Source organism: Bidens hawaiensis, unplaced genomic scaffold (assembly GCF_021521415.1).
Source record: "Bidens hawaiensis isolate Kalapana, Puna unplaced genomic scaffold, B.hawaiensis_p1.1 tig00032852_1, whole genome shotgun sequence".
Classification (NCBI taxonomy): Eukaryota; Viridiplantae; Streptophyta; class Magnoliopsida; order Asterales; family Asteraceae; genus Bidens; species Bidens hawaiensis.
In genome coordinates, this window is record NW_027495629.1 from 19083 (window position 1) to 38621 (window position 19539).

The following is a 19539-nucleotide window of genomic DNA, read 5'->3' on the forward strand; positions in this document are numbered from 1 at the left end:
AATGTCTTTTAATTTGTTTTTAATGCTCTATTGTAATTTTCTTTTTCTTTTTTTAAGTCAATAAAAGATTAGTAGTGATGTGTTAAACTTCTCCGTCATGATACAATAATTTCGGTTAGATAGAGGGATTTCATAGTTGGCTATGATGATTGAAGATGCGCTAGTAAAATGTTGTTGCTGAAGCTTTATAAGGTACACAACCGAAAGAGAGAAAGAATTTGGAAATGATGTAGAAGAATATGGGTACAATCATTGCTTATGAGATCAAGCGACTATTTAAACAGGAACATTCTTTCAAGTTAAAGTTGTGAGCATTTACTGGACTTTGAAATGTCAACTGTGTTTTTAGATGGATTTTTGGTCGTTGCGAGTTGAAGACGGTAATCTTCAGAGCTATACTAGTTCTTTTAATCAGTTGGATATATGAAACTTGAGGAACACAAAGTTTGATACTTTGAATGATGCCATCGTTATCAAAATCATACAAGTCGTTACTCGTTTATGTACACTATGTTGACACTGAAGTCTACTAAGACACTTGATGATATGCTTAAAACATTATGAGATAAGAGAATAATAAAAGAAGTGCTACTTTCTTGAGTGATGATAACTTATTACCCCCGAATGCGCTAAAAATATTACAGATTAGAGAAAAACAAAAAGGAGTGCTAGCATCAAGTGAGGATAAATTACTAGTTGCACATTTGGCCGTACCACAAGATAGGAATTGAGGCCACGCCCCGGTAAATCAAATGTGGGATGAAATCAACAACCCATGTCAATAATCAGGATAGAAGACTTGTCCTCAAACAAACAAAGGCGTTGTGTGAGGCCTCGAAAGGTGACATTGTGACAAGCAAGTCATTACTCCTACAAGTTGGCATGTTATAGCCACACTTTTAAAGGTTATGAAATGTCAGCTAAGCAATGATGATAAGAGAAGAACAAACTTTTGAGCCCAATGCGTTGGTTGGTCCGGTGGGATGTAAGTAACCGAAGACCAGGAACGAAAGTGTCCAAGGACTTGCAACTAAGCGCATGATTTGTTTAAAGATGGAGTCGATTTCAACTTAGTTATGATGGGCATGTAAATAATGCTCGAAGACGGAGAATGTGTCTTGAGGATTCGCAAGGAAGCATAATAGAATAATGATTACTTGTTCCCAAGAGTGCCAAAGGTGATGAATCCATAAAAAATGTTCCCACTCATTCGTTCTAATTGCTAGACACAAATATGGAGGAGGACCGTTGAACATGTTATAAATGAAAATTGAGGCTATGAGTAACAAAAAGAGGAAGCCATGAACTTGAATGTTTGAATCGCACGTTGAAGCCTAAAATTTAATAATGGCTTTGTTTTTTGTTGCATTGGTAGAGACTTTCCGAAGATCACCCTATTACTACTTTCACTTGAGCATGCTTAAGTGTGGAGCTCTCCTCTAGTCCACTAGCATTAAGCACAAAACGCGTTGGTGATTTAAAAGGCAGGAAATTTACTTATAAACCATTAATCTCTCATGTCCACAATCGATGTGGGATTCACCTACAAATACCCCCTCTTTTGGACTCATCGCCCTCGATGAAGTTTGCCCCACCATCCAATCCAGAATGTGGGATTCGCCTAAGGTGTGACTAGCAACAACCCTGAGAACTCACCATCCTTGGTGAGGTTTGCACCACCATCCGAATGGATCAGAAGTAGATCTGATACAATTTGTAACATTGTCTGCTCTGCCCCTGATGGATGCCCATCCATAAACTCACAGAAATGTTTTTTGTTGTCCCGGTGGAGAGTTCCCAAGAGGTCATCCATCCTAGTACTACTTCCACCTGAGCACGCTTAACTATGAACCTCTCCTCTCGTCCACTAGCGTTAAGCCCAAAACGCGTGGTGATTTAGGATACATGACATTTACTAATGAACCAAGAATCTCTTCTGTCCATGGCCGATACAGGATTTACCTAAGGTGTTACAATCAATAACAGAGAGATAATAGACTTACCCAAGTGGATAGATTGTGGTGAAACAACCCAATGTGATGAACGGTCGCTACACATTAAGAATGTTTATTGCATCTCTTTAGTCGATAAGCCATATTTACGGGGGTGCTGTCAGAGATGTGCATAAAATGCACAAGGGCATGCATTTTTTGGTGGTGTGAGACTATAAGGTGAGAAGTATTTGATTTATCACTTTAAATCTTTATACTAAAACACTCTGGTTTACTGGCTACTCTTGCAATCCTTAGGAGTGGTCTCAACAGATGGAAAATGTATGTACGGTTGCACCCCACAATCGCTTGCACCTCTGGGTGTATAATATCATTGCTTGCATATACTTTTTTTGGTGATGTGAGACTATGACGTGATACATATTTGATCATCACTTTTAATCTTTATACTAAAACACTCGGGTTTATTGGCTACTCATGCAATCCTAAGGAATGGTCTCAACAAATGGAAAGTATATGTACGATTACACCCCCACAATTGCTTGCACCTCTAGGTGTATCATTGTTTGAGAGTTGGGGCTACTCCTATGATGAATCAGTGATAGAACGAATCCATTAACCCGTATTAACAAGAGGAACCGGACAACTTGTTCTCCAAGTAACCAAGGGTATCCTATGATAACATATAACTATATAAATCTATTTTTTTAAGTAGATTTTATAAAAATAAACATATTAACAAAGTGATGCTTTTATTTATGGGAAAATTCCCAAAATAGGTATTTATGATTAGGTTTTTCGGGTTTTTGTAAGGCCCCGAACCCGGTAGCCCTACTTTAGCGTCGGATTTACTCATAAACACAGTTCTTCAATCAGAGTTTATTAAAACTTTTCGCGGAATATAAAACATCAATCATTTGTTACAAAACGTTAAACTTTTCTTTGATACCATAACACAAAACTTTATATTTAAAACATCTTTACTTCTTTCTTCAGATGCCAGCCGTTCAATCCATGCCGTGTGTCGTCCTCATGCTAACTCTGATATCAGCTCACCTGCGTGCATACTAAAAGTCAGCTACGCTGAGTGAGTTCTAGTTAATCGAACGCCATACAATACATACACATACATACATATCCGTAGATACATATCCATACTTCACTAGTTACCCTCCTGTTCTACATACACACTTACTACCATACCTACACACATAATTATAACCACTAACCTCAGTCTACCGTGAGTACGTTCATAGTCCGCCGTCTATACCTGTACTCAAGGTCGTGAACGCGTAAAAGGTCCGCGGTCCTTACCTATGTTCACCCTTTATGGTACGTGCAAGGTCCGCAGTCCTTCCCTATACCATCCTACATCCACAACACGTACAAGGTCCACAGTCCTCCCCTATGTTGCAACCTAAACCATAGCACGTACGAGGTCCGCAGTCCTCCCCTATGCTACCACAATACAACTACAGCACGTATAAGGTCCACAGTCCTTTCCTATGCTGATGCCTATCTATAATACGTATAAGGTCCGCAGTCCTTAACTACGTTGTCGTCTATTATCTGTAACGCGTATAAGGCCCACCGTCCCTATCTACGTTTACGTCTATCATCTACTTTACGTATAAGGCCCGCAGTCCTTAACTACGTTTACATATATCATCTACTTTACGTATAAGGCCCGCAGTCCTTAACTACGTTTACATCTATCATCTACTTTACGTATAAGGCCCGCAGTCCTCAACTACGCCATCACCAGCCGAGTCTATGTCCGACAAAAGCTAGAGGGATTTGCCATCCTAACTTACTATGTCGATCATAGAACTCACATACCATTCGTGTACCTGCATACACCTACTTCACATATACAATAATTACATCATAGCATAAGAACACCCTAAGCGTTCTTTACATCATTCATTTAACAACCATACCTCTTGTCGATACGTGCAATATCCGAAGATCGTTCACGCCCCGACAAGTATTCATTTGTAATGTTCATAAATCTTCGATATATAATATCCGTACCTTTATTTTTGACCTGACAGTACGCGCAATATCCGAAGATCGTTCGCGTACCGACAGGCAATCATTCATATCCATCACATATATCACATATGGCATACACTTATCACTTAGGATGAATGTATTAACAACACATCGAGTATGCACACAGCCCCGAAAACATAACAAGGAATGGGGATAGAAACTCACCTGAATACTGTTACGCTCTCCGTTAATAGTTATTCTCCTCTTGAGCTGCGCACGGCTAACTGTATAATATTTACACGTATCAATTACTGCTACTACTATTACTACTACTCATTTTCGATAACCGCCTTAACACATTTTCCATTAGGTTTTTAATTTATTTCATAAACGAACTTCACTTCAAGCGAATCTTGGAAACAACTTGGTTCTGGCTTGATTCGATCGAATAGGAACACGTTCGATCGAATACAACACGTTCGATCGAATAGGAACACGTTCGATCAAACAGGAACACGTTCGATCGAATAGGAACACGTTCGATCAAACAGGAACACGTTCGATCGAATAGGAACACGTTCGATCGAATACAACACTCATTCGATCGAATACGAAACTTATTCGATCGAATGAGTTGGAGACCATTCGGTTGCTTCCCTATTCGGTCGACTGGACTTGTTCGATCTACGCATTCGATCGAATGGACTGATTCGATCGACTGGTTCGATCGAATGAGTCTGATTCGACTCCTTCAAGCTGGGCGACGGAGAAACCCACGGGTTTTCCAGATTTTCCAGATTTTTGACCCAAAATCGAAGTTTTTGACATGGAAATGCTCGGGATTGAAAGGGCTATCGATCCCTAGTACTTTTAAACACAAAAGCTTGTATTTTGACACCAAAACAAGGCGGTTTTTGACCCGAAAACTCAAGTTACGAAAATGGGAGTTTTTGCTCGATTTGAGGTCGAAAATGGTTATGAAAACGGATGATTTTCGAGGGGGACTTACCAAAAACGATTAGGAACAAGATTGTGGACTCGGATTTGTGATTTGAGAACTTTCTCTCTCTAGCTTCTCTCTCTAGAAATGAGAGTGTTTGGGTGGGTGTAAGTGAAGGAAGATGGTGAAAATGGTGGAAGTGTCAAGAACTTTCGTTTATATACAACGGGTTTGGTTAGGCTCGGGTTGGCTTCCTACGGGTCGAGACAGGCCGAGTTCATAAAATAACTAAGCCCAAGACCCGTTCCTTACTCGACATTAAATAACTAAAACGTGAAATTACTAAACATAACTTTCTTTATTCAACATTATAAATTTTAGGATGTTACAGTTTTAGGTGCCATTTTCAACATATTCCCAAAATAGGTGTTATAAACTAGTCGTGACGAATAGTTTATGATTATTCACGAGTAGTTTGTATAACCAGTTAAAACTTTCCACGTGTCTATAAACTAACCGTAACAACTTGTTTCCCTAATAATCTACTCGTAAAGATTAAATAAGTTTAAACCCTCGTAATCAGCACCACACGAGTAAATAATATATTCTTTAGTCGCGACGAGCATATTATAAAACCTTAAGAGTCGCGAGTATTTTATCAAACTAACCGCGACGATGAGTTTGATTACCAAATGCATCTAACTGGTTTGTTTTACAAAACACTAACCGGAATGGTTAGTTTGTTTGGTCAACTAGTCTTTACGAGTAGATACAGGTCGACGACTACTTTATATCTATTATACGAGTATTTTGTTGGTAACTAACACGTCTCGATAAGTTTATCTGGTAAACATTACGCTTACGAGTAGTTCATTTGTAGTTAACTCGTCGTGACTAGTTTACCTTTATTTATATTCACAATACGAGTAATTTATTGTTAATCAACTCATTCTGATAAGTTACCAGATTTACATTAACCATACGAGTAATTTATTGGTAATTAACTCGTCTTGTCTATATCTTGCTATAAACTAGTCGTGACTAGAGGTGCACAAATCGGGTTTTTTAAATACCCGGGTTCGGGTATGGAACCGGGTTCGGGTATTGAGAAAACCATAGTAACGAGTTTTTTCGGGTTTTTTCCGAGGTTTTTTCGGGCATAAATTGGATTTTTTAAAAGTTTGCACTTTTTAGGGGTATTTTTAAGGTATTTTTCGGGTATACATCGGGCATTTGAAATACTCGGTTTCGGGTTTTGGAAAAACCCGGTTCCGAGAATGGAACCGGTTCGGGTTTTCCGGTATTACCGGATACAAATCGGGTCCCGTTCGGGTTCGGGTTTTAGTGCCAAAATGCATTCCCTATCAGTACCCTACGGGTAGGGTCGGGTACGGGTTTAGGTATTAAAAACCCGAGTATTAAAAAAACCGGTTCCGGGAACCGGGTTCGGGTTAAACAAATATAGTAATGTAAACAAAGTAAAGTAGACAAGACGAGTTAACTACCAATAAATTACTCGTATGGTTAATGTAAATCTGGTAACTTATCAGAACGAGTTGATTAACAATAAAATACTCGTATTGGGAATATAAACAAGGTAAACTAGTCACGACGAGTTAACTACAAATGAACTACTCGTAAGCGTAATGTTTACCAGATAAACTTATCGAGACGTGTTAGTTACCAACAAAATACTCGTATAATGGATATAAAGTAGTCGTTGAGTTGTATCTACTCGTAAAGACTAGTTGACCAAACAAACTAACCATTCCGGTTAGTGTTTTGTAAAACAAACCAGTTCGATGCATTTGGTAATCAAACTCATCGTCGTGGTTAGTTTGATAAAATACTCGCGACTCTTAAGGTTTTATAATCTGCTCGTCGCGACTAAAGAATATCTTATTTACTCGTGTGACGCTGATTACGAGGGTTTAAACTTATTTAATCTTTACGAGTAGATTATTAGTGAAACAGGTCGCTACAGTTAGTTTATAAACACGTGGCAAGTTTTAATTGGTTATACAAACTACTCGTGAATAGTCATAAACTATTCGTCACGACTAGTTTATAATACATATTTTGTAAATATATTGAAAATGACACCTAAAACCTGAAAAACCTAATCATGAATGTCTATTTTGAGAATTTTCCCTTTATTTATTCACATAAAATAGGGAAAAAGTTGAATGAAACGTCTCATCTGTCTATTTTAAACTTTAGTTACTTTTAGTTATATTAAATAAATAGAATTGTCATTTTGTGACTAAAAGTATTACTAATCTTATACTTTGATTACAAATCTTTTATACACACATATTGTTTTATTCTAAAATATCTAAGTTGAGGTAAAATATATTGTAAACGAGCTAGTTGAGTTCGAGACTAGCTCATTTAACTTATACACTATGTTTTTGCTAATCTATTTGAAAATAGTGTAAAATTAAAATATAAATTAAAACAAAAATGAGAAGTGTAAGAAAGATTTGTGAATATATAAAAAACCCCTTAAAATTAAATTAAAAATAATAATAAAAAATCATAACTACAAATATATATAAAAAACGAAAAATTTAAAAAAAACTAAAATGTTTCCGCCATCATTTTCGTTCAAAAAAAATTATAAAAAAATAAAAAAAAATTGACGAAAAGACACAATGCCGAGATCAAAGACACAATGACGAAAATAAACAAAAGACATAATTATAACTAAAAAAGACACAATAGATCGCAAAATATAACACAATGCCAAACAAAATATAGCACACTGTTGAGTAATATAACACAATTAACACAATATAAAAAAATGACACAATGTCAAGAGAGAAAAAACACAATCAATGACGAAAACAAACCTAAAACACAATGATAAACAAAAAGACACAACAATTTTTTTTATTCACCATTGTGTTTTTTTAGAACGAGAAAGACGGTGGAAACATTTTTATGTTTATATTTTTTTTTATTAAATCTTGAGTTATGAATTTTTTATTAATTTTTTTTTTAAAAAAAATATGAGTTTTTTGTATAGCTAAAAATCATTCACATCTTTCTCATTTTTGTCCTCATTTATGTTCTCATTTGTAGAATAACTGGACTCTTGAAAATAATACATATTTGAAAATGAATTTTTTTTAAGTTTCTTAAATTAACATAGAGAAAATTTAATACTCGCATTTATTATTGTTATTATTTTTCTAATTATATTTTTAATTTTTACGTAATATTGGGGACCATGTTCATTAACATTTAAGGCTGAGGGGTGTGGGGGGCTCTAATGGGGGCTTTAGTGGGGGCTCCAGCCAATAATATTATGACGTGTGACAGAGAGAGAAACTGGATAAGGGGGTGTTGGAGCCCCCGTTGGAGCCCCTGACCCTGGTGTGGAGGGGCTCCAGCAGGGGCTCCAGCGAATTTTTTTTTATTTTTTTATAAATATATTCAAACAACGTATTATTAAAAAAACTCATAAATTATTAAAAAAACACACATTAATAAAAAAAACACATTAATATCTAAAAATAAAATAAAAATAAAAGTACTAAAAAAAACATTATTCTTATTCTTCGGCTTGGTCTTCTTCGATCAACCTCTTTCGGATACGTTCATTTTGCTTTTCCATTAGCATTTGATCGACCGGATTTAGGTTACTGAAGTCTCTAGTAAGGAAGTCCAAATCTCTCATTCGACTTTTTTCCTTTTTGTCATTAGAGACCACCTCCATGGTTTTGTTGAATTTATTGAGGGATTCAACAAGATTGGCGATGTTTACGGCTTCCCCTTCAGCCGGTTTTTTCCCCTTGGCGTCCCTTCCCAATGGCCGCCTCCTCGGCGGTGAAGACGTTTCCTCCTCCGCAATGTTTAGGTCGAATCCAACGCGGCAATCCGACCCGATTGAAGTGCTATACGCTCCTGACGAACTAGTTTTAGTCCGTTTCGGCCGTACTTCCGCATCAACGTCCGGCGCCACCAGCTCAACCCACTTGGAACACCTTTTCAACCTCTCCCACAACTTTAAATCGTCCCACGTCTTCACCGTCCCATACCTCCGCAAACACTCCTGCTTCCACTCTTCGACCGTGAAATTGTAAACCGCCAAATCATCACTGCCACTTGGTCTCATACGACCGCTGTTCCTGTTGAAAAGATTAGTAAACAAGCCGACAAATTTTCTGATTTCGGACCACCGACCCGAAATCATATCGGCGTTCCGCTCTGTACTCCCAACGAGCGTATAGAACGTCTCCCTAACCTTTGTCCAAAAAATCTTGCTCTTTTGGTAGTCGGCTGCAAAATGAATAAATAAATTAGATTTCCATTTAACTTTTTTATTTAACTTTTTTATTAAAAATCATTTTTAAAAACGTTAAAACAATTACCGCAACGCCGATCCTCAGAAATGACTATCCAAGCCCGACACAAGGCTTCCTTCTCATCCGATGACCACGGAGTGGTTTTCCGTTTCGTCCTCGGAGTCGAAGCCGGTCCCGACCCGTCCGTTGCAACTTGTTTTTTCCGGTGGACGCGTCTTCTTGGTCCCGTAGCTTCACCGTGTGATTCTTGTGTCTCCGGAACAACAAAGTTAGGAGACGGTTGTATGTTGGATGGTTGAAAGCCGGATGATTCTTGCGGCCCCGAATAAAACATCGATTGGTGCGGTGACGACCATAAATCGTCGTCAATATAATCTGAATCTAGGTTTGGGTACCAATTTCCAGCCATTTTTTTTTAAAAAAAGTTGGGAAGATGGGTTGATTTTGGGTTTTATTTTGAAGTTGTGGTGATTGATATGGGTGAAATGGGGTATTTTATAGATGAAAAAAAGTTTTTTTTTAATTAAATAAGAGCCAATGGCTCTTTTAAACACCACCAACGGGTCTTTGCACACTCCCCTATGCCACTTTATGCCCTCCTCTGCCGCTAACCCCATCACGCCTGCTTGGATTTTCGTGCTCACGCCCCGTTCACGCCCTGGATAGCGCCTGGTGGTGTTGTGGTCGCGCCTGGGGGCGCGAGCGGAGGGGCTCTAGCGCCCCCGTTGAAGCCCCACAACCCTCTTATTAAGTCATAAGAAAGTCCATTCCACTACTAGACAACCATCGTCAATCACAAACCACCAATTCATCCACCTACAGTGGACGGTCCAGATCAACCCACTTGACAAACTCTAGTAGCTTCCTCTCATCAGCCGTCCACGTCTCTCCAACTGCGGGACCCAGCCAACAATAAAAACCACTCTTGTCAAGATATTAACCAATCAAACCTCACACTTAAAAAATATGTCATTTCACTCCCTTATAAAAATACTACTACAGACTCCTACTTCTTGTCATGACTCACACACCACTTTATATCATTGTTCAAATAATTTAAATTTAAACATCTCATCACAACCTTAATTACACAACACCTGTTCTGTTTTTGTTCCTGTGAATGTTTTATTAGGTTCACACATTTAAGGAAGCTTTTTTGTTCAGTCAAGTGTCAACAGTTGATTCAGGTAACTTATGTCTTCATGTTCTAGCTTATTTTTGATTTATTAATTTTAAACAACACAATGATTGTTATAAATTATAATTTCACTTTTAGTTAAAATTTTAAGTATGTGTAAATAAATGTTTGTTTGTATTGATACTAGTAATTAATGTTTAACAGGATAGATAGTTATATACTTTACCAATATATTTACATAATGTTACTGAAGAAACACTAACTGACCCTGGCAGATTACGGATAATCTTAGGGTCAAGTAGATGTTTCCCACGAGGGTTAGGTCCGGCAAAGATGGTTATTCTTCTGATGACCTGCAAAACAGACACCGTGAGCTCGTCACTGAGAAGGGGTACCTCCTTGTGACCACCATCCGGCGTGAGAATCAGACTAGATTGCTCTGAATATAAATGTATATTAAGAGAAATAGCTAGAGCAGATAAGATATGTGATGGTATAAGATAAGATATGATAAGATGTGATATCCATACCGTTCCAAGGTGTTGGAGTATTTATAGCCGAAGGTAGGTTTCCAAGCAGGTACAGCCAGCTGTATAATATTCCTTTTCTACCAACTGTGGGCTACGCACGTGCCATGCTGGTGGTTGGTGGGTAGGCAGCAGCTGATAGTGACATGGCCGGCTGTGTACTATTCCTTTTCCACCAACTGCAGGCTATGTACGTGCCACGACAAGGGTTGGTGAGTAGGCAGCGGCTGATAGTGACATTAAGTACTAGAGCGTGCTGCTCGTCGTACTGTTGTCAGTGAGCTGTCACCCTGTGATTGGTTCATGGGCTGCTTTGGTCAGATCTTGTCTATACCTTGGCAGGTATAGTACAAAAGATCCTCCAGAAGCGTACGGACTGGCTCATTTGGGCGGGAGTATTCCCGCCTTGCTCATTCCTTCTTCAGGTGACATTACTGAATTATTGAGAGTTAGTGCCTTGTGCGTGTAGCCTTACTATTAGTGCGGGTAGCCTCCGCTGATGGCTTGTATCCGCAGCTGCGGGAACAGGCGAGGTACTTCACCATTGGGAGGCTTTTCCTGCGGGAACAGCTGGCCTATGCGCGTAAGGTCTTCATCTCTCTGAGCATGGTGGGTCCTGCGGAACCAGTTGGTCTTTGCGCAGACGTCCCTCTTCAAGGTGAGTCTTGCGGGTCCAACTGGGCTCTGCTGGGACCTACCTCTTCAGTTATCTATAATATTTATTAGATACATTGTGTCTAATATTCCCTTGCAAGCTAAGGCCGGGAAACGACGTGTAGCTTGTCGCCTAAAAACATAAAATCTATGTGTCGGTAGCGGTTTTGTAAAGATGTTTGCAATTTGATCTTCTGTAGATATGAATTGTACCGTATTAAGTTTAAGTCAAATTTGAATATTGGTTACGAAGTTTATATGATTTGGAAGTGTGTGATAACTGATATGAATTTAATTTTGTATGTGTATTAGGAAATTGAATTTGATAATAATAATCTATTATGAACTACAAGAATTTTGGAACCCAGCCACCGGGTAGTGGCCGGCCGCCGAACTTCCCGTTGACTCGACAAGGATCGATCTACTCGTTGACTTTCGACGAGCTGCAAAACACCATGGGCAGTATAGGCAAAGACTTCGGGTCGATGAACATGGACGAGTTGTTAAAGAACATATGGAATGCAGAGGAAATGCAAACAATGGGAAACAACACCGCCACCACGGCTGCAGGCGGTGTTCAAGGCGCCACCAGCAATTTACAAAGACAAGGGTCGTTAACGTTGCCTAGAACATTGAGGCAAAAGACGGTTGATGAAGTTTGGAAAGATTTATCGAAGGAGTATAATAGCGGTTTTGGTCAACCGGATTTGCCCCAAAGGCAGCAGACTTTAGGGGAAATGACACTTGAAGAGTTTCTGGTTAAAGCCGGTGTTGTTAGAGAAGACACACAGTTAGTTAATAAACTGAATGATAACGAGTTGTTCATGAATAACCATAATCATAACCATAACCGGCCCGGGTTTGGTGGTAATAATAATATTAATAATAATAATAATGGTCAGATATCATTCCAGTCAGCACAAAGTCAACCACCACCGTTGTATCCAAAGCAGACTAATATGCCTTATGGTGGTCCTCCAATGGCGATACCGACTAATACTCAATCTGTGATGAATAGTTTGGTTCCTGGTGGTGGTTTACCAGGTGGTATGGGGTTAATGGGTGGGTTGGGTGGGACCGGGGGGGTCTCGTCGGACGGGTTAGCCAAGAGTAATGGTGGTGACACGTTGTCTGTGTCGCCTGTTCCTTATGTTTTTAATGGGGTGTTTAGGGGGAGGAAAAATGGGTCGATTGAGAAAGTTGTTGAGAGGAGGCAGAGGCGGATGATTAAGAACCGAGAGTCGGCTGCTAGATCGCGTGCTAGGAAACAGGTTAATATTGTTAATTGGTTTTAATGATTTTTTTAGCAGTTTAAACTGTTGTATTCAACTATTCATGGTTAAAGTTAGTTGGTTATAATGTAGGCGTATAGTATGGAATTGGAAGCCGAAGTGTCGGAATTGAAACAGAAGAATCAAGAACTGAAAAGGAAGCAGGTGAAGTTATTGTTTTGTCACAATTTTTATAAATAAAGATTATGGATTGACATAAGTTTAATCTTGCAGGAAGAGATGTTGAAGATGCAGAAGAATCAGGTACAAAATATAGTAACTTATATGCAAAATTGTTTTGTTTTTTTAATAAATACTGATTATTATTTTGATTGAAGTTAACATGTTTTTTGGTGTTTTATGAATACCCTTTATTTTTTTGGTTGAAAGTTCAAAGCTTTATTTATTTATTTTTATTGAAATTTTGACCATTTTTTTATTAATGTCAGGTTATGGAGATGATGAATATGCAACCTGGAGCAAAACGAAACTGTCTGAAAAAGACGATTTCAGGTCCATGGTGAAGGTGGTATAGATGTAGTGTTTGTATGTGGATCGGATGCGATAGTCCATTAGCGTATGTAAATATGTATTAGGAATGATGGGTTCATGCATACATGTTTATGTAAGTTAAAGGTGAGGTTATTTATATACGTACTCCTTCGGGACCTGGAGATACATGACATAGAGAAAGTATAAGTTTAGGTACTATAGAAGCATGAGGGTGTGTTAAGTTATTTGTTCTTTAGGATGATAGATTTGCTCTGTAAATAAAATGTTTCTTGTTTTTGGATGCTAAAAATAGGTAGGAAGACTATAGATAATATGTGTTATGTTATTGTTAGTTAAACTTAATGATGCATTCTATCTAAATATACTCTTTTTTGTTTATTTAACAGCAAGATTTTATAAAAATTGCATCTAGCAAACAGCTAGAAAAGAAATCAAAATAGAAATAATATTACAATTTAAGATTAAACATGAGTGCATTATAAATCATCATCACTTATTTTTATTCGCACCAAACGGAAAGTGTTCATATTGATATCTTCCAATGCATGAAGTGCCTATCTTGACCATTTCGAAATAGTTTGTCATATCTTGCAACACTTTTTCATGGGACCAATTTTTTTGAATATGTTAAGGACCCTCTAGAGCCTGAACTAGCGAGTCGTATTCGTTATTAAAGGAATTTGGCAGTAGTCACATTGACCAAACTCTTTTCGCAAAGAAGCAGTATGTTCAGCATGAGATGGTTCGTGGACTCGATTAACTAACTTCATTAAGGGGCTTTAGATAGTGTATTTTGTCACCTTGCTTTTGAACTCAATCAATGATCTTGCAAGCTTTCTCATTTTCAAGACGTTACCTAATTTTCTTTTATAAAAACCTCATGTCCTCAAGTTTGAAATTCGTTTTTAAGTCATGAAATATTTTGGGTCGCGATTGATTATAATAACAAGGTGTTAAATGAATGTAAGTTATATGTTTAATGATGGATCGCTACTCAAAAACTGTTTGATTAATTTGCATCACCTATGTGTCAGCGATCAAAGACAAAATTAACTAGGGAGCACTATGCACGATCATGCGGTGTAGTATAAATGAGGTAGAGTCAACAAAACACACCGCTAAAACGATTATAAATTACATCCATAATATTTACACTCGGTCACTTGTTTAAACTCAATGTTTAATGCTAACTTTTGATGCGGTTTATATATTAGATCTGGATTGATTGATAGATTGACAACTTTAACTACAAATTATATACAATTCTTACACATTATTAGATATCTGGAATGACTCATAAATTTTCTTAAAAACTAGGTAGCTAAATAGCCAGCTTTGTCTAGAATATTCATTTCTTTTCACCTACTTTCAAAATTCAACACATTATAATAAGGAAAATTGGATTTTTTTGGTCCCAACTATTTTATTTTTGCCGGCGCTGGTCCCAACTATCATTTTGGCCGGCAGCGATCCAAACTTTCACATACGTTGATTCCACCGGTCAGCGACTACGTTAGGTAAAAGCTGACGTGTCGTCCTACCGCTTTAAAGAGGTTTTAGTTGCACACAACCTTTACCTAGGTAAAAGCTGACGGTCCGCGACTAACAAAGAATTAAAAAAACTTGTAAGCTGCAACGGTTAGAGCTGGCTAGGGTTTAAAGAGGTTTTAGTTGCATACAACCTGAACCTACCGCTTTCAATTCGGTGCCCTAGTTCACTTCATTTCATCCGGTTATGGAAGATGACGATGATAAAGTTGAACTTGAAAACTCTCCTGCAATCAAAGCACTTGGATCTCTTTTCAAGCTCACTCATGTCCACTTTTGGTATGATTTGTTGTTTACCTATAGAATTTGATGAACGTGAAAGTATAACTTGTGATGCCTAATTGTTGTTTTGGTTGTTACAGGGTCGATCTTTATACCGGAATGCCCTACGGTTCGTCTTCTCTGGAGTCGGCGGTAAGGTTTTCTCTACTTGTTCTTTTAGGTCAAATCAAATACAGTTGTTATTGAAATTGATTAGCATTGTTAGTCACAAATTACTAGGGATAAGTAGACAATAATGATAAAGTAGTTGATTACTCACATTATAACTAGTACGAATGATGGTTCTTTATTACTTCGGCGGACGTATTTGAACTTATTAGTTATTATTAATCAATCTATCACCATTTGATACCATTTAACACTATACCTTTTTGTCAACCTTTGCGATCGTGAGTGTGGAATGATCTAGTATCCGCAATGATATGATGCTCTTATGTATATTTAGGAACATAATCACAAACAAATTATTGTTTGGAATAGTGAAAGTGTTAAGCTCAAAGTGGATTGAATAGCAAATTACCTTCTTGATACTTTATGAATAGTATACAATGGTCATCAATCAAGTTTCAGACAAAAGTCTTGCACATATGAGAATTTCAATATTGTACACGCATGTGTTATGATGGTACCAAGAAAAGCCAGGCATGCTACTCAAACCTAAACATGCATTATTGATTTCTAATGGACTATGAAGTTCATAACACCAATGTTTGTCACAGTCACGAACTCACTGTCTCACTATCATAAATGCTTCTACTAAAACTTCAAGATCAAAACGTCTTGTAAAAGTGGAGGTATTAAAGTTCTAGAAGTTGGATTCATTCAATCTTATCACATGATTGGTTGAGAATCATGTGTTAAACTTATTAAAGATACTTAGTCATGGGGCACAGGGGCAGTGCTATCATGTTACATTCCATGATTTCTTATTTATCTTTGTAGCATATTGTACTATATCACTTGTACTACTATGAAGTCAAATCCTGAAACCATGGTGCATAATTTGTTAGACACTCAACGCTTACTATAAAAAACTCAAAAGAATCTTTCGTAAAACGTCTTGTCATATCTTCAATCAAAGTTTTTTCTTTTATCATATGCCATAAATTATTTTTCTTCTTGTTAAATAGTTGATTTATGTTCAATTTGGTCCTTACTACCTTTGTTTGGACTGATTACCAATCGTGTCAATTTGCTATTTACATTTCTAATTTTCTATGAACTTCTCCTAAACAATGATTCGTGAACTTATTATCATACTTAGTTGGCCATCAAAGTTTTATGCTGATACATATTTATAGATATTATTAAGTTATGATGTAAAATTAATAAGATATCCATAACTTAAAATACAATTTGTTTGATGCAGAAAACAGGGAAGGATAATGGCAATTCGTGTGTTTCAGAAAGTAATTCTTTACATGTTGATACTGAATTATCTAAGCAGATGAATGAACTTGGACTTCCTCTTTCTTTCTGCACAAACAAGGAGGTAAATTATATCTTTTGTTTTTTGGTTTCTTATTTTTTGGTATCCCATCATTCAATTCATTCATTTTTAGAATGATGCGTTCCCTTGTTGGACTTTCTAGGAGACATTGCAATCACATATTCTTAACTTGGAGGCATTCATAACCATATTGAAACCAGAAAGGTGAAAAGATTAATTAGATTTTGAATTTTTTAAAAATGATGGTGTTAATTATTAGCTTTTATTAAAAGGGATGGTTATAGCATCTGTAGAAAGGGGAATCATATCAGATTTCAATGTTCTTTCTTTGTGAACACTAAATATTGTTTGTTTTCCTTGTGCAATGATATTCAAATTGGTTTTCCAGAAAAGAAAAGGAAAAGTCAAAGGAAAGAGAAAGGACGCACACACGAAAGTTTTGCATACCTATGAAGAAACAACATACGATGTCTCTGATTCTGTCGATGCAGTTGATGATATACATATTGATGACAATAAGGATAATTCAAACAATGGATGTTTAGAAGAGAGATTAGAAGATCCTTTGGTTGCTAATCAAATGTCTGAAGTTGACCAGATTTACAATAACTCTAGTGTTGAATTAAATTCTCTCGTACCTGATAATTGTGACTCGATTCACAACGGAAGCAACGAAGAATTTAGAGATTGGATATTAGAAGATCCTTTGGTTGCTAATCAAATGTCTGAAGTTGACCAGATATACAATAACGCTAGTGTTGAGTTAAACTCTCTCTTACCTGATAATTGTGACTCGATTCACAATGGAAGCAACGAAGAATTTGGAGATTGGATGACATATTGGGATGAATTTTATGAAAGAAACTACTATTACAATCATAAAACAGAGGAGTCAACATGGGACCCACCTCCAGGAATGGAATGTATAGCCTCTGTTTATGTGCCAAGTGAATCAAAAGAAACGGCTCTAACTTCATCTACAAGAAAAAAGAAAGTAAAACAAAGGAGGGCATGCAGGAGATCATCAGCAAACAGTAAAGGTTGTTACATGTGTATTCCTGCTCAGTTTATTATTCAACTCTTATAACCGTCGTTTTTACTTTTTACAGAGCTTGAATACGAGATGTTAATGGAAGAAATTTCTCCAGTTATCAGCAAATATTGGTGTCAACGATATGTACTTTTCTCTAAATATGACGATGGTATAAAAATGGATGAAGAAGGTTGGTTTTCAGCAACTCCCGAATGCATTGCAAATCATCATGCTTATCGTTGTGGCAATGGCATTATTGTTGATTGTTTCACTGGAGTTGGTGGAAATGCCATTCGTTTTGCACCAAAGTAAGCTAAATTTAAAAGAAAATTAAAAAGTTTAATTTTTTTTCTATATTCTAGAAATTTGACATTTGTATCTATTACAGAAGCACACATATTATTGCTATAGATATTGATCCAAAGAAGATTGAGTATGCAAAACATAATGCAGCCATATATGGAGTCACCGATCTTATAGAGTTTATAACAGGCAACAGTTTTATTCTAGCACAAAAGTTAAAGGTATCAAAGTTTTTATTTTTTAAGTGTGTTCTTTTAAATTTTAATTAGAAGATGATTCTTATTTAGTGTTTTATTATGTTCCAGGCGGATGTTGTATTCTTGTCTCCACCTTGGGGAGGACCGGAATATGCTAAAGCAAGAAACTTTGATATCAATACTATGCTCAAGCCACATGATGGGTTTGTTTGTTTATTTAACCTGCATATGATATTAATCCAACCATCGTTAGGTGTTTATATATTTATTCTTTCTAAATTTGGGTGCAGGCGGTTTCTCTTTAATGTGGCTAAAGAAGTAGCTCCGAGAATTGTTATGTTTCTTCCTAGAAATGTTAACGTGGACCAACTAGCTGAGCTGTCTCTGTCTACTAATCCTCCATGGACACTTGAGGTACTTTGCTAGCTTTTATTTGTAGTACTAATAAATGTTTTGCAAATTGGTATAATGATTTCTTTGGGTGCATATGGTTTTAGGTTGAGAAGAATTTTGTAAATGGCAAATTGAAGGCTATCACTGCATACTTCACCCATCCATCACTGTGTATATTGTGATTGATAATAGATTAATAGTAGACTTGTATTATTAAAGATTGCATGTTATGCCTGCTTATATGAATGTATACATATAGGTGTCTTGATTGGCAAGTTTTTTTTTTTGGGAAAAAGTACTTTTTGAATTAGCAAACATAAAACATTTCTATAAAGCAATAATACTGTGAAAAAGATATAAAGTAAATGGTAGAAATTCGATGTTGTTGAAAGTAGAGGTAATAAAAGTGTCAGTCTGGCACCTTCTTTAAGAAAACTTGTGTACAGTTTTCTTCAATTTTAGTGGATGCCACGTCACCCAGCCGAGAGTGATGTTACAGGATGAGTTGGTTACCTTGAGTTAAAATGGATGCAATTCAATACCATTTAATGGGTTGGGTATGTTATAATAATTTGTACTTATGTTACATTTATTGAGTTGGGTAATGATGTATAAATAACAAGTACTTATGGCCAAACAAGCAGAAATTTTAGAACAAGTGCATGTTCACATTTTCCTTTATGAAAACTGTTGGATTTTATGGAAGAAACTCATTTGTAATTTAGTATGAACCTTGAAAACTGACCAGTTTGGCCGACCTAACCAATCTGACTGTGATTCTTTTCCCCAACATAATACTCAAAGATTTAGTCTAAAATGTCCATTAAACCTGACCAAACCTGACCGTAAGCATCCCTGATGTTTTGGTCGTTTAGTCAAAATGACCACCGTTACTAAAAAAATTCTCATTTTTTCAATTAAAAGCATCCCTTTATTTTTAATATTTTATAAAATGTTAAATATTATGAGTTATTAAACAAAAATCAAATTATATGTAAAATTAATTGTTTGAAAAGAATAAAAAGAAAATTGT

General features: G+C 36.7%; 2 protein-coding genes across 4 annotated transcripts; both read left to right on the forward strand.

The window, feature by feature from the left end:
- Window positions 1-9941: 9941 nt before the first annotated feature.
- Window positions 9942-13691, forward strand: LOC143584228 (bZIP transcription factor 46-like). Of its 3 annotated transcripts, XR_013144323.1 has the most exons (6): window positions 9942-10393; window positions 11829-12787; window positions 12881-12952; window positions 13022-13063; window positions 13246-13428; window positions 13505-13691. XR_013144323.1 is itself a non-coding variant. In XM_077066319.1 (5 exons), the coding sequence occupies exons 2-5, from the start codon at window positions 11858-11860 to the stop codon at window positions 13309-13311; spliced, it is 1110 nt and encodes a 369-aa protein (XP_076922434.1). In that variant the 5' UTR covers window positions 9942-10393; window positions 11829-11857; the 3' UTR covers window positions 13312-13436. The 3 variants fall into 3 exon arrangements, 2 of the variants coding, with proteins under 2 accessions (XP_076922434.1, XP_076922435.1); XM_077066319.1 differs by lacking the exon at window positions 13505-13691 and having other exon boundaries at window positions 13246-13436; XM_077066320.1 differs by lacking the exon at window positions 13505-13691 and having other exon boundaries at window positions 13022-13051; window positions 13237-13436.
- Window positions 13692-14930: 1239 nt separating this feature from the next.
- LOC143584231 (uncharacterized) lies at window positions 14931-18739 on the forward strand. The gene is made up of 9 exons (XM_077066324.1): window positions 14931-15127; window positions 15211-15262; window positions 16500-16622; window positions 16969-17620; window positions 17690-17921; window positions 18002-18137; window positions 18222-18316; window positions 18404-18527; window positions 18611-18739. Exons 1-9 carry the CDS (start codon window positions 15036-15038, stop codon window positions 18686-18688), a joined length of 1584 nt encoding a protein of 527 aa, XP_076922439.1. The 5' UTR covers window positions 14931-15035; the 3' UTR covers window positions 18689-18739.
- The last annotated feature ends 800 nt before the right edge of the window (window positions 18740-19539 follow it).

Bases quoted from the DNA above. Each gene is read 5' to 3' on its own strand.
- LOC143584231 (XM_077066324.1), top strand. From the start codon at position 15,036: ATGGAAGATGACGATGATAAAGTTGAACTTGAAAACTCTCCTGCAATC. The intron at 18,138-18,221 runs GTATCAAAGTTT...ATTATGTTCCAG, and splicing joins TTCTAGCACAAAAGTTAAAG to GCGGATGTTGTATTCTTGTC. The intron at 18,317-18,403 runs GTTTGTTTGTTT...ATTTGGGTGCAG, and splicing joins ATGCTCAAGCCACATGATGG to GCGGTTTCTCTTTAATGTGG.
- LOC143584228 (XM_077066319.1), top strand. From the start codon at position 11,858: ATGAACTACAAGAATTTTGGAACCCAGCCACCGGGTAGTGGCCGGCCG. The intron at 12,788-12,880 runs GTTAATATTGTT...GTTATAATGTAG, and splicing joins GATCGCGTGCTAGGAAACAG to GCGTATAGTATGGAATTGGA. The intron at 12,953-13,021 runs GTGAAGTTATTG...TTAATCTTGCAG, and splicing joins AAGAACTGAAAAGGAAGCAG to GAAGAGATGTTGAAGATGCA.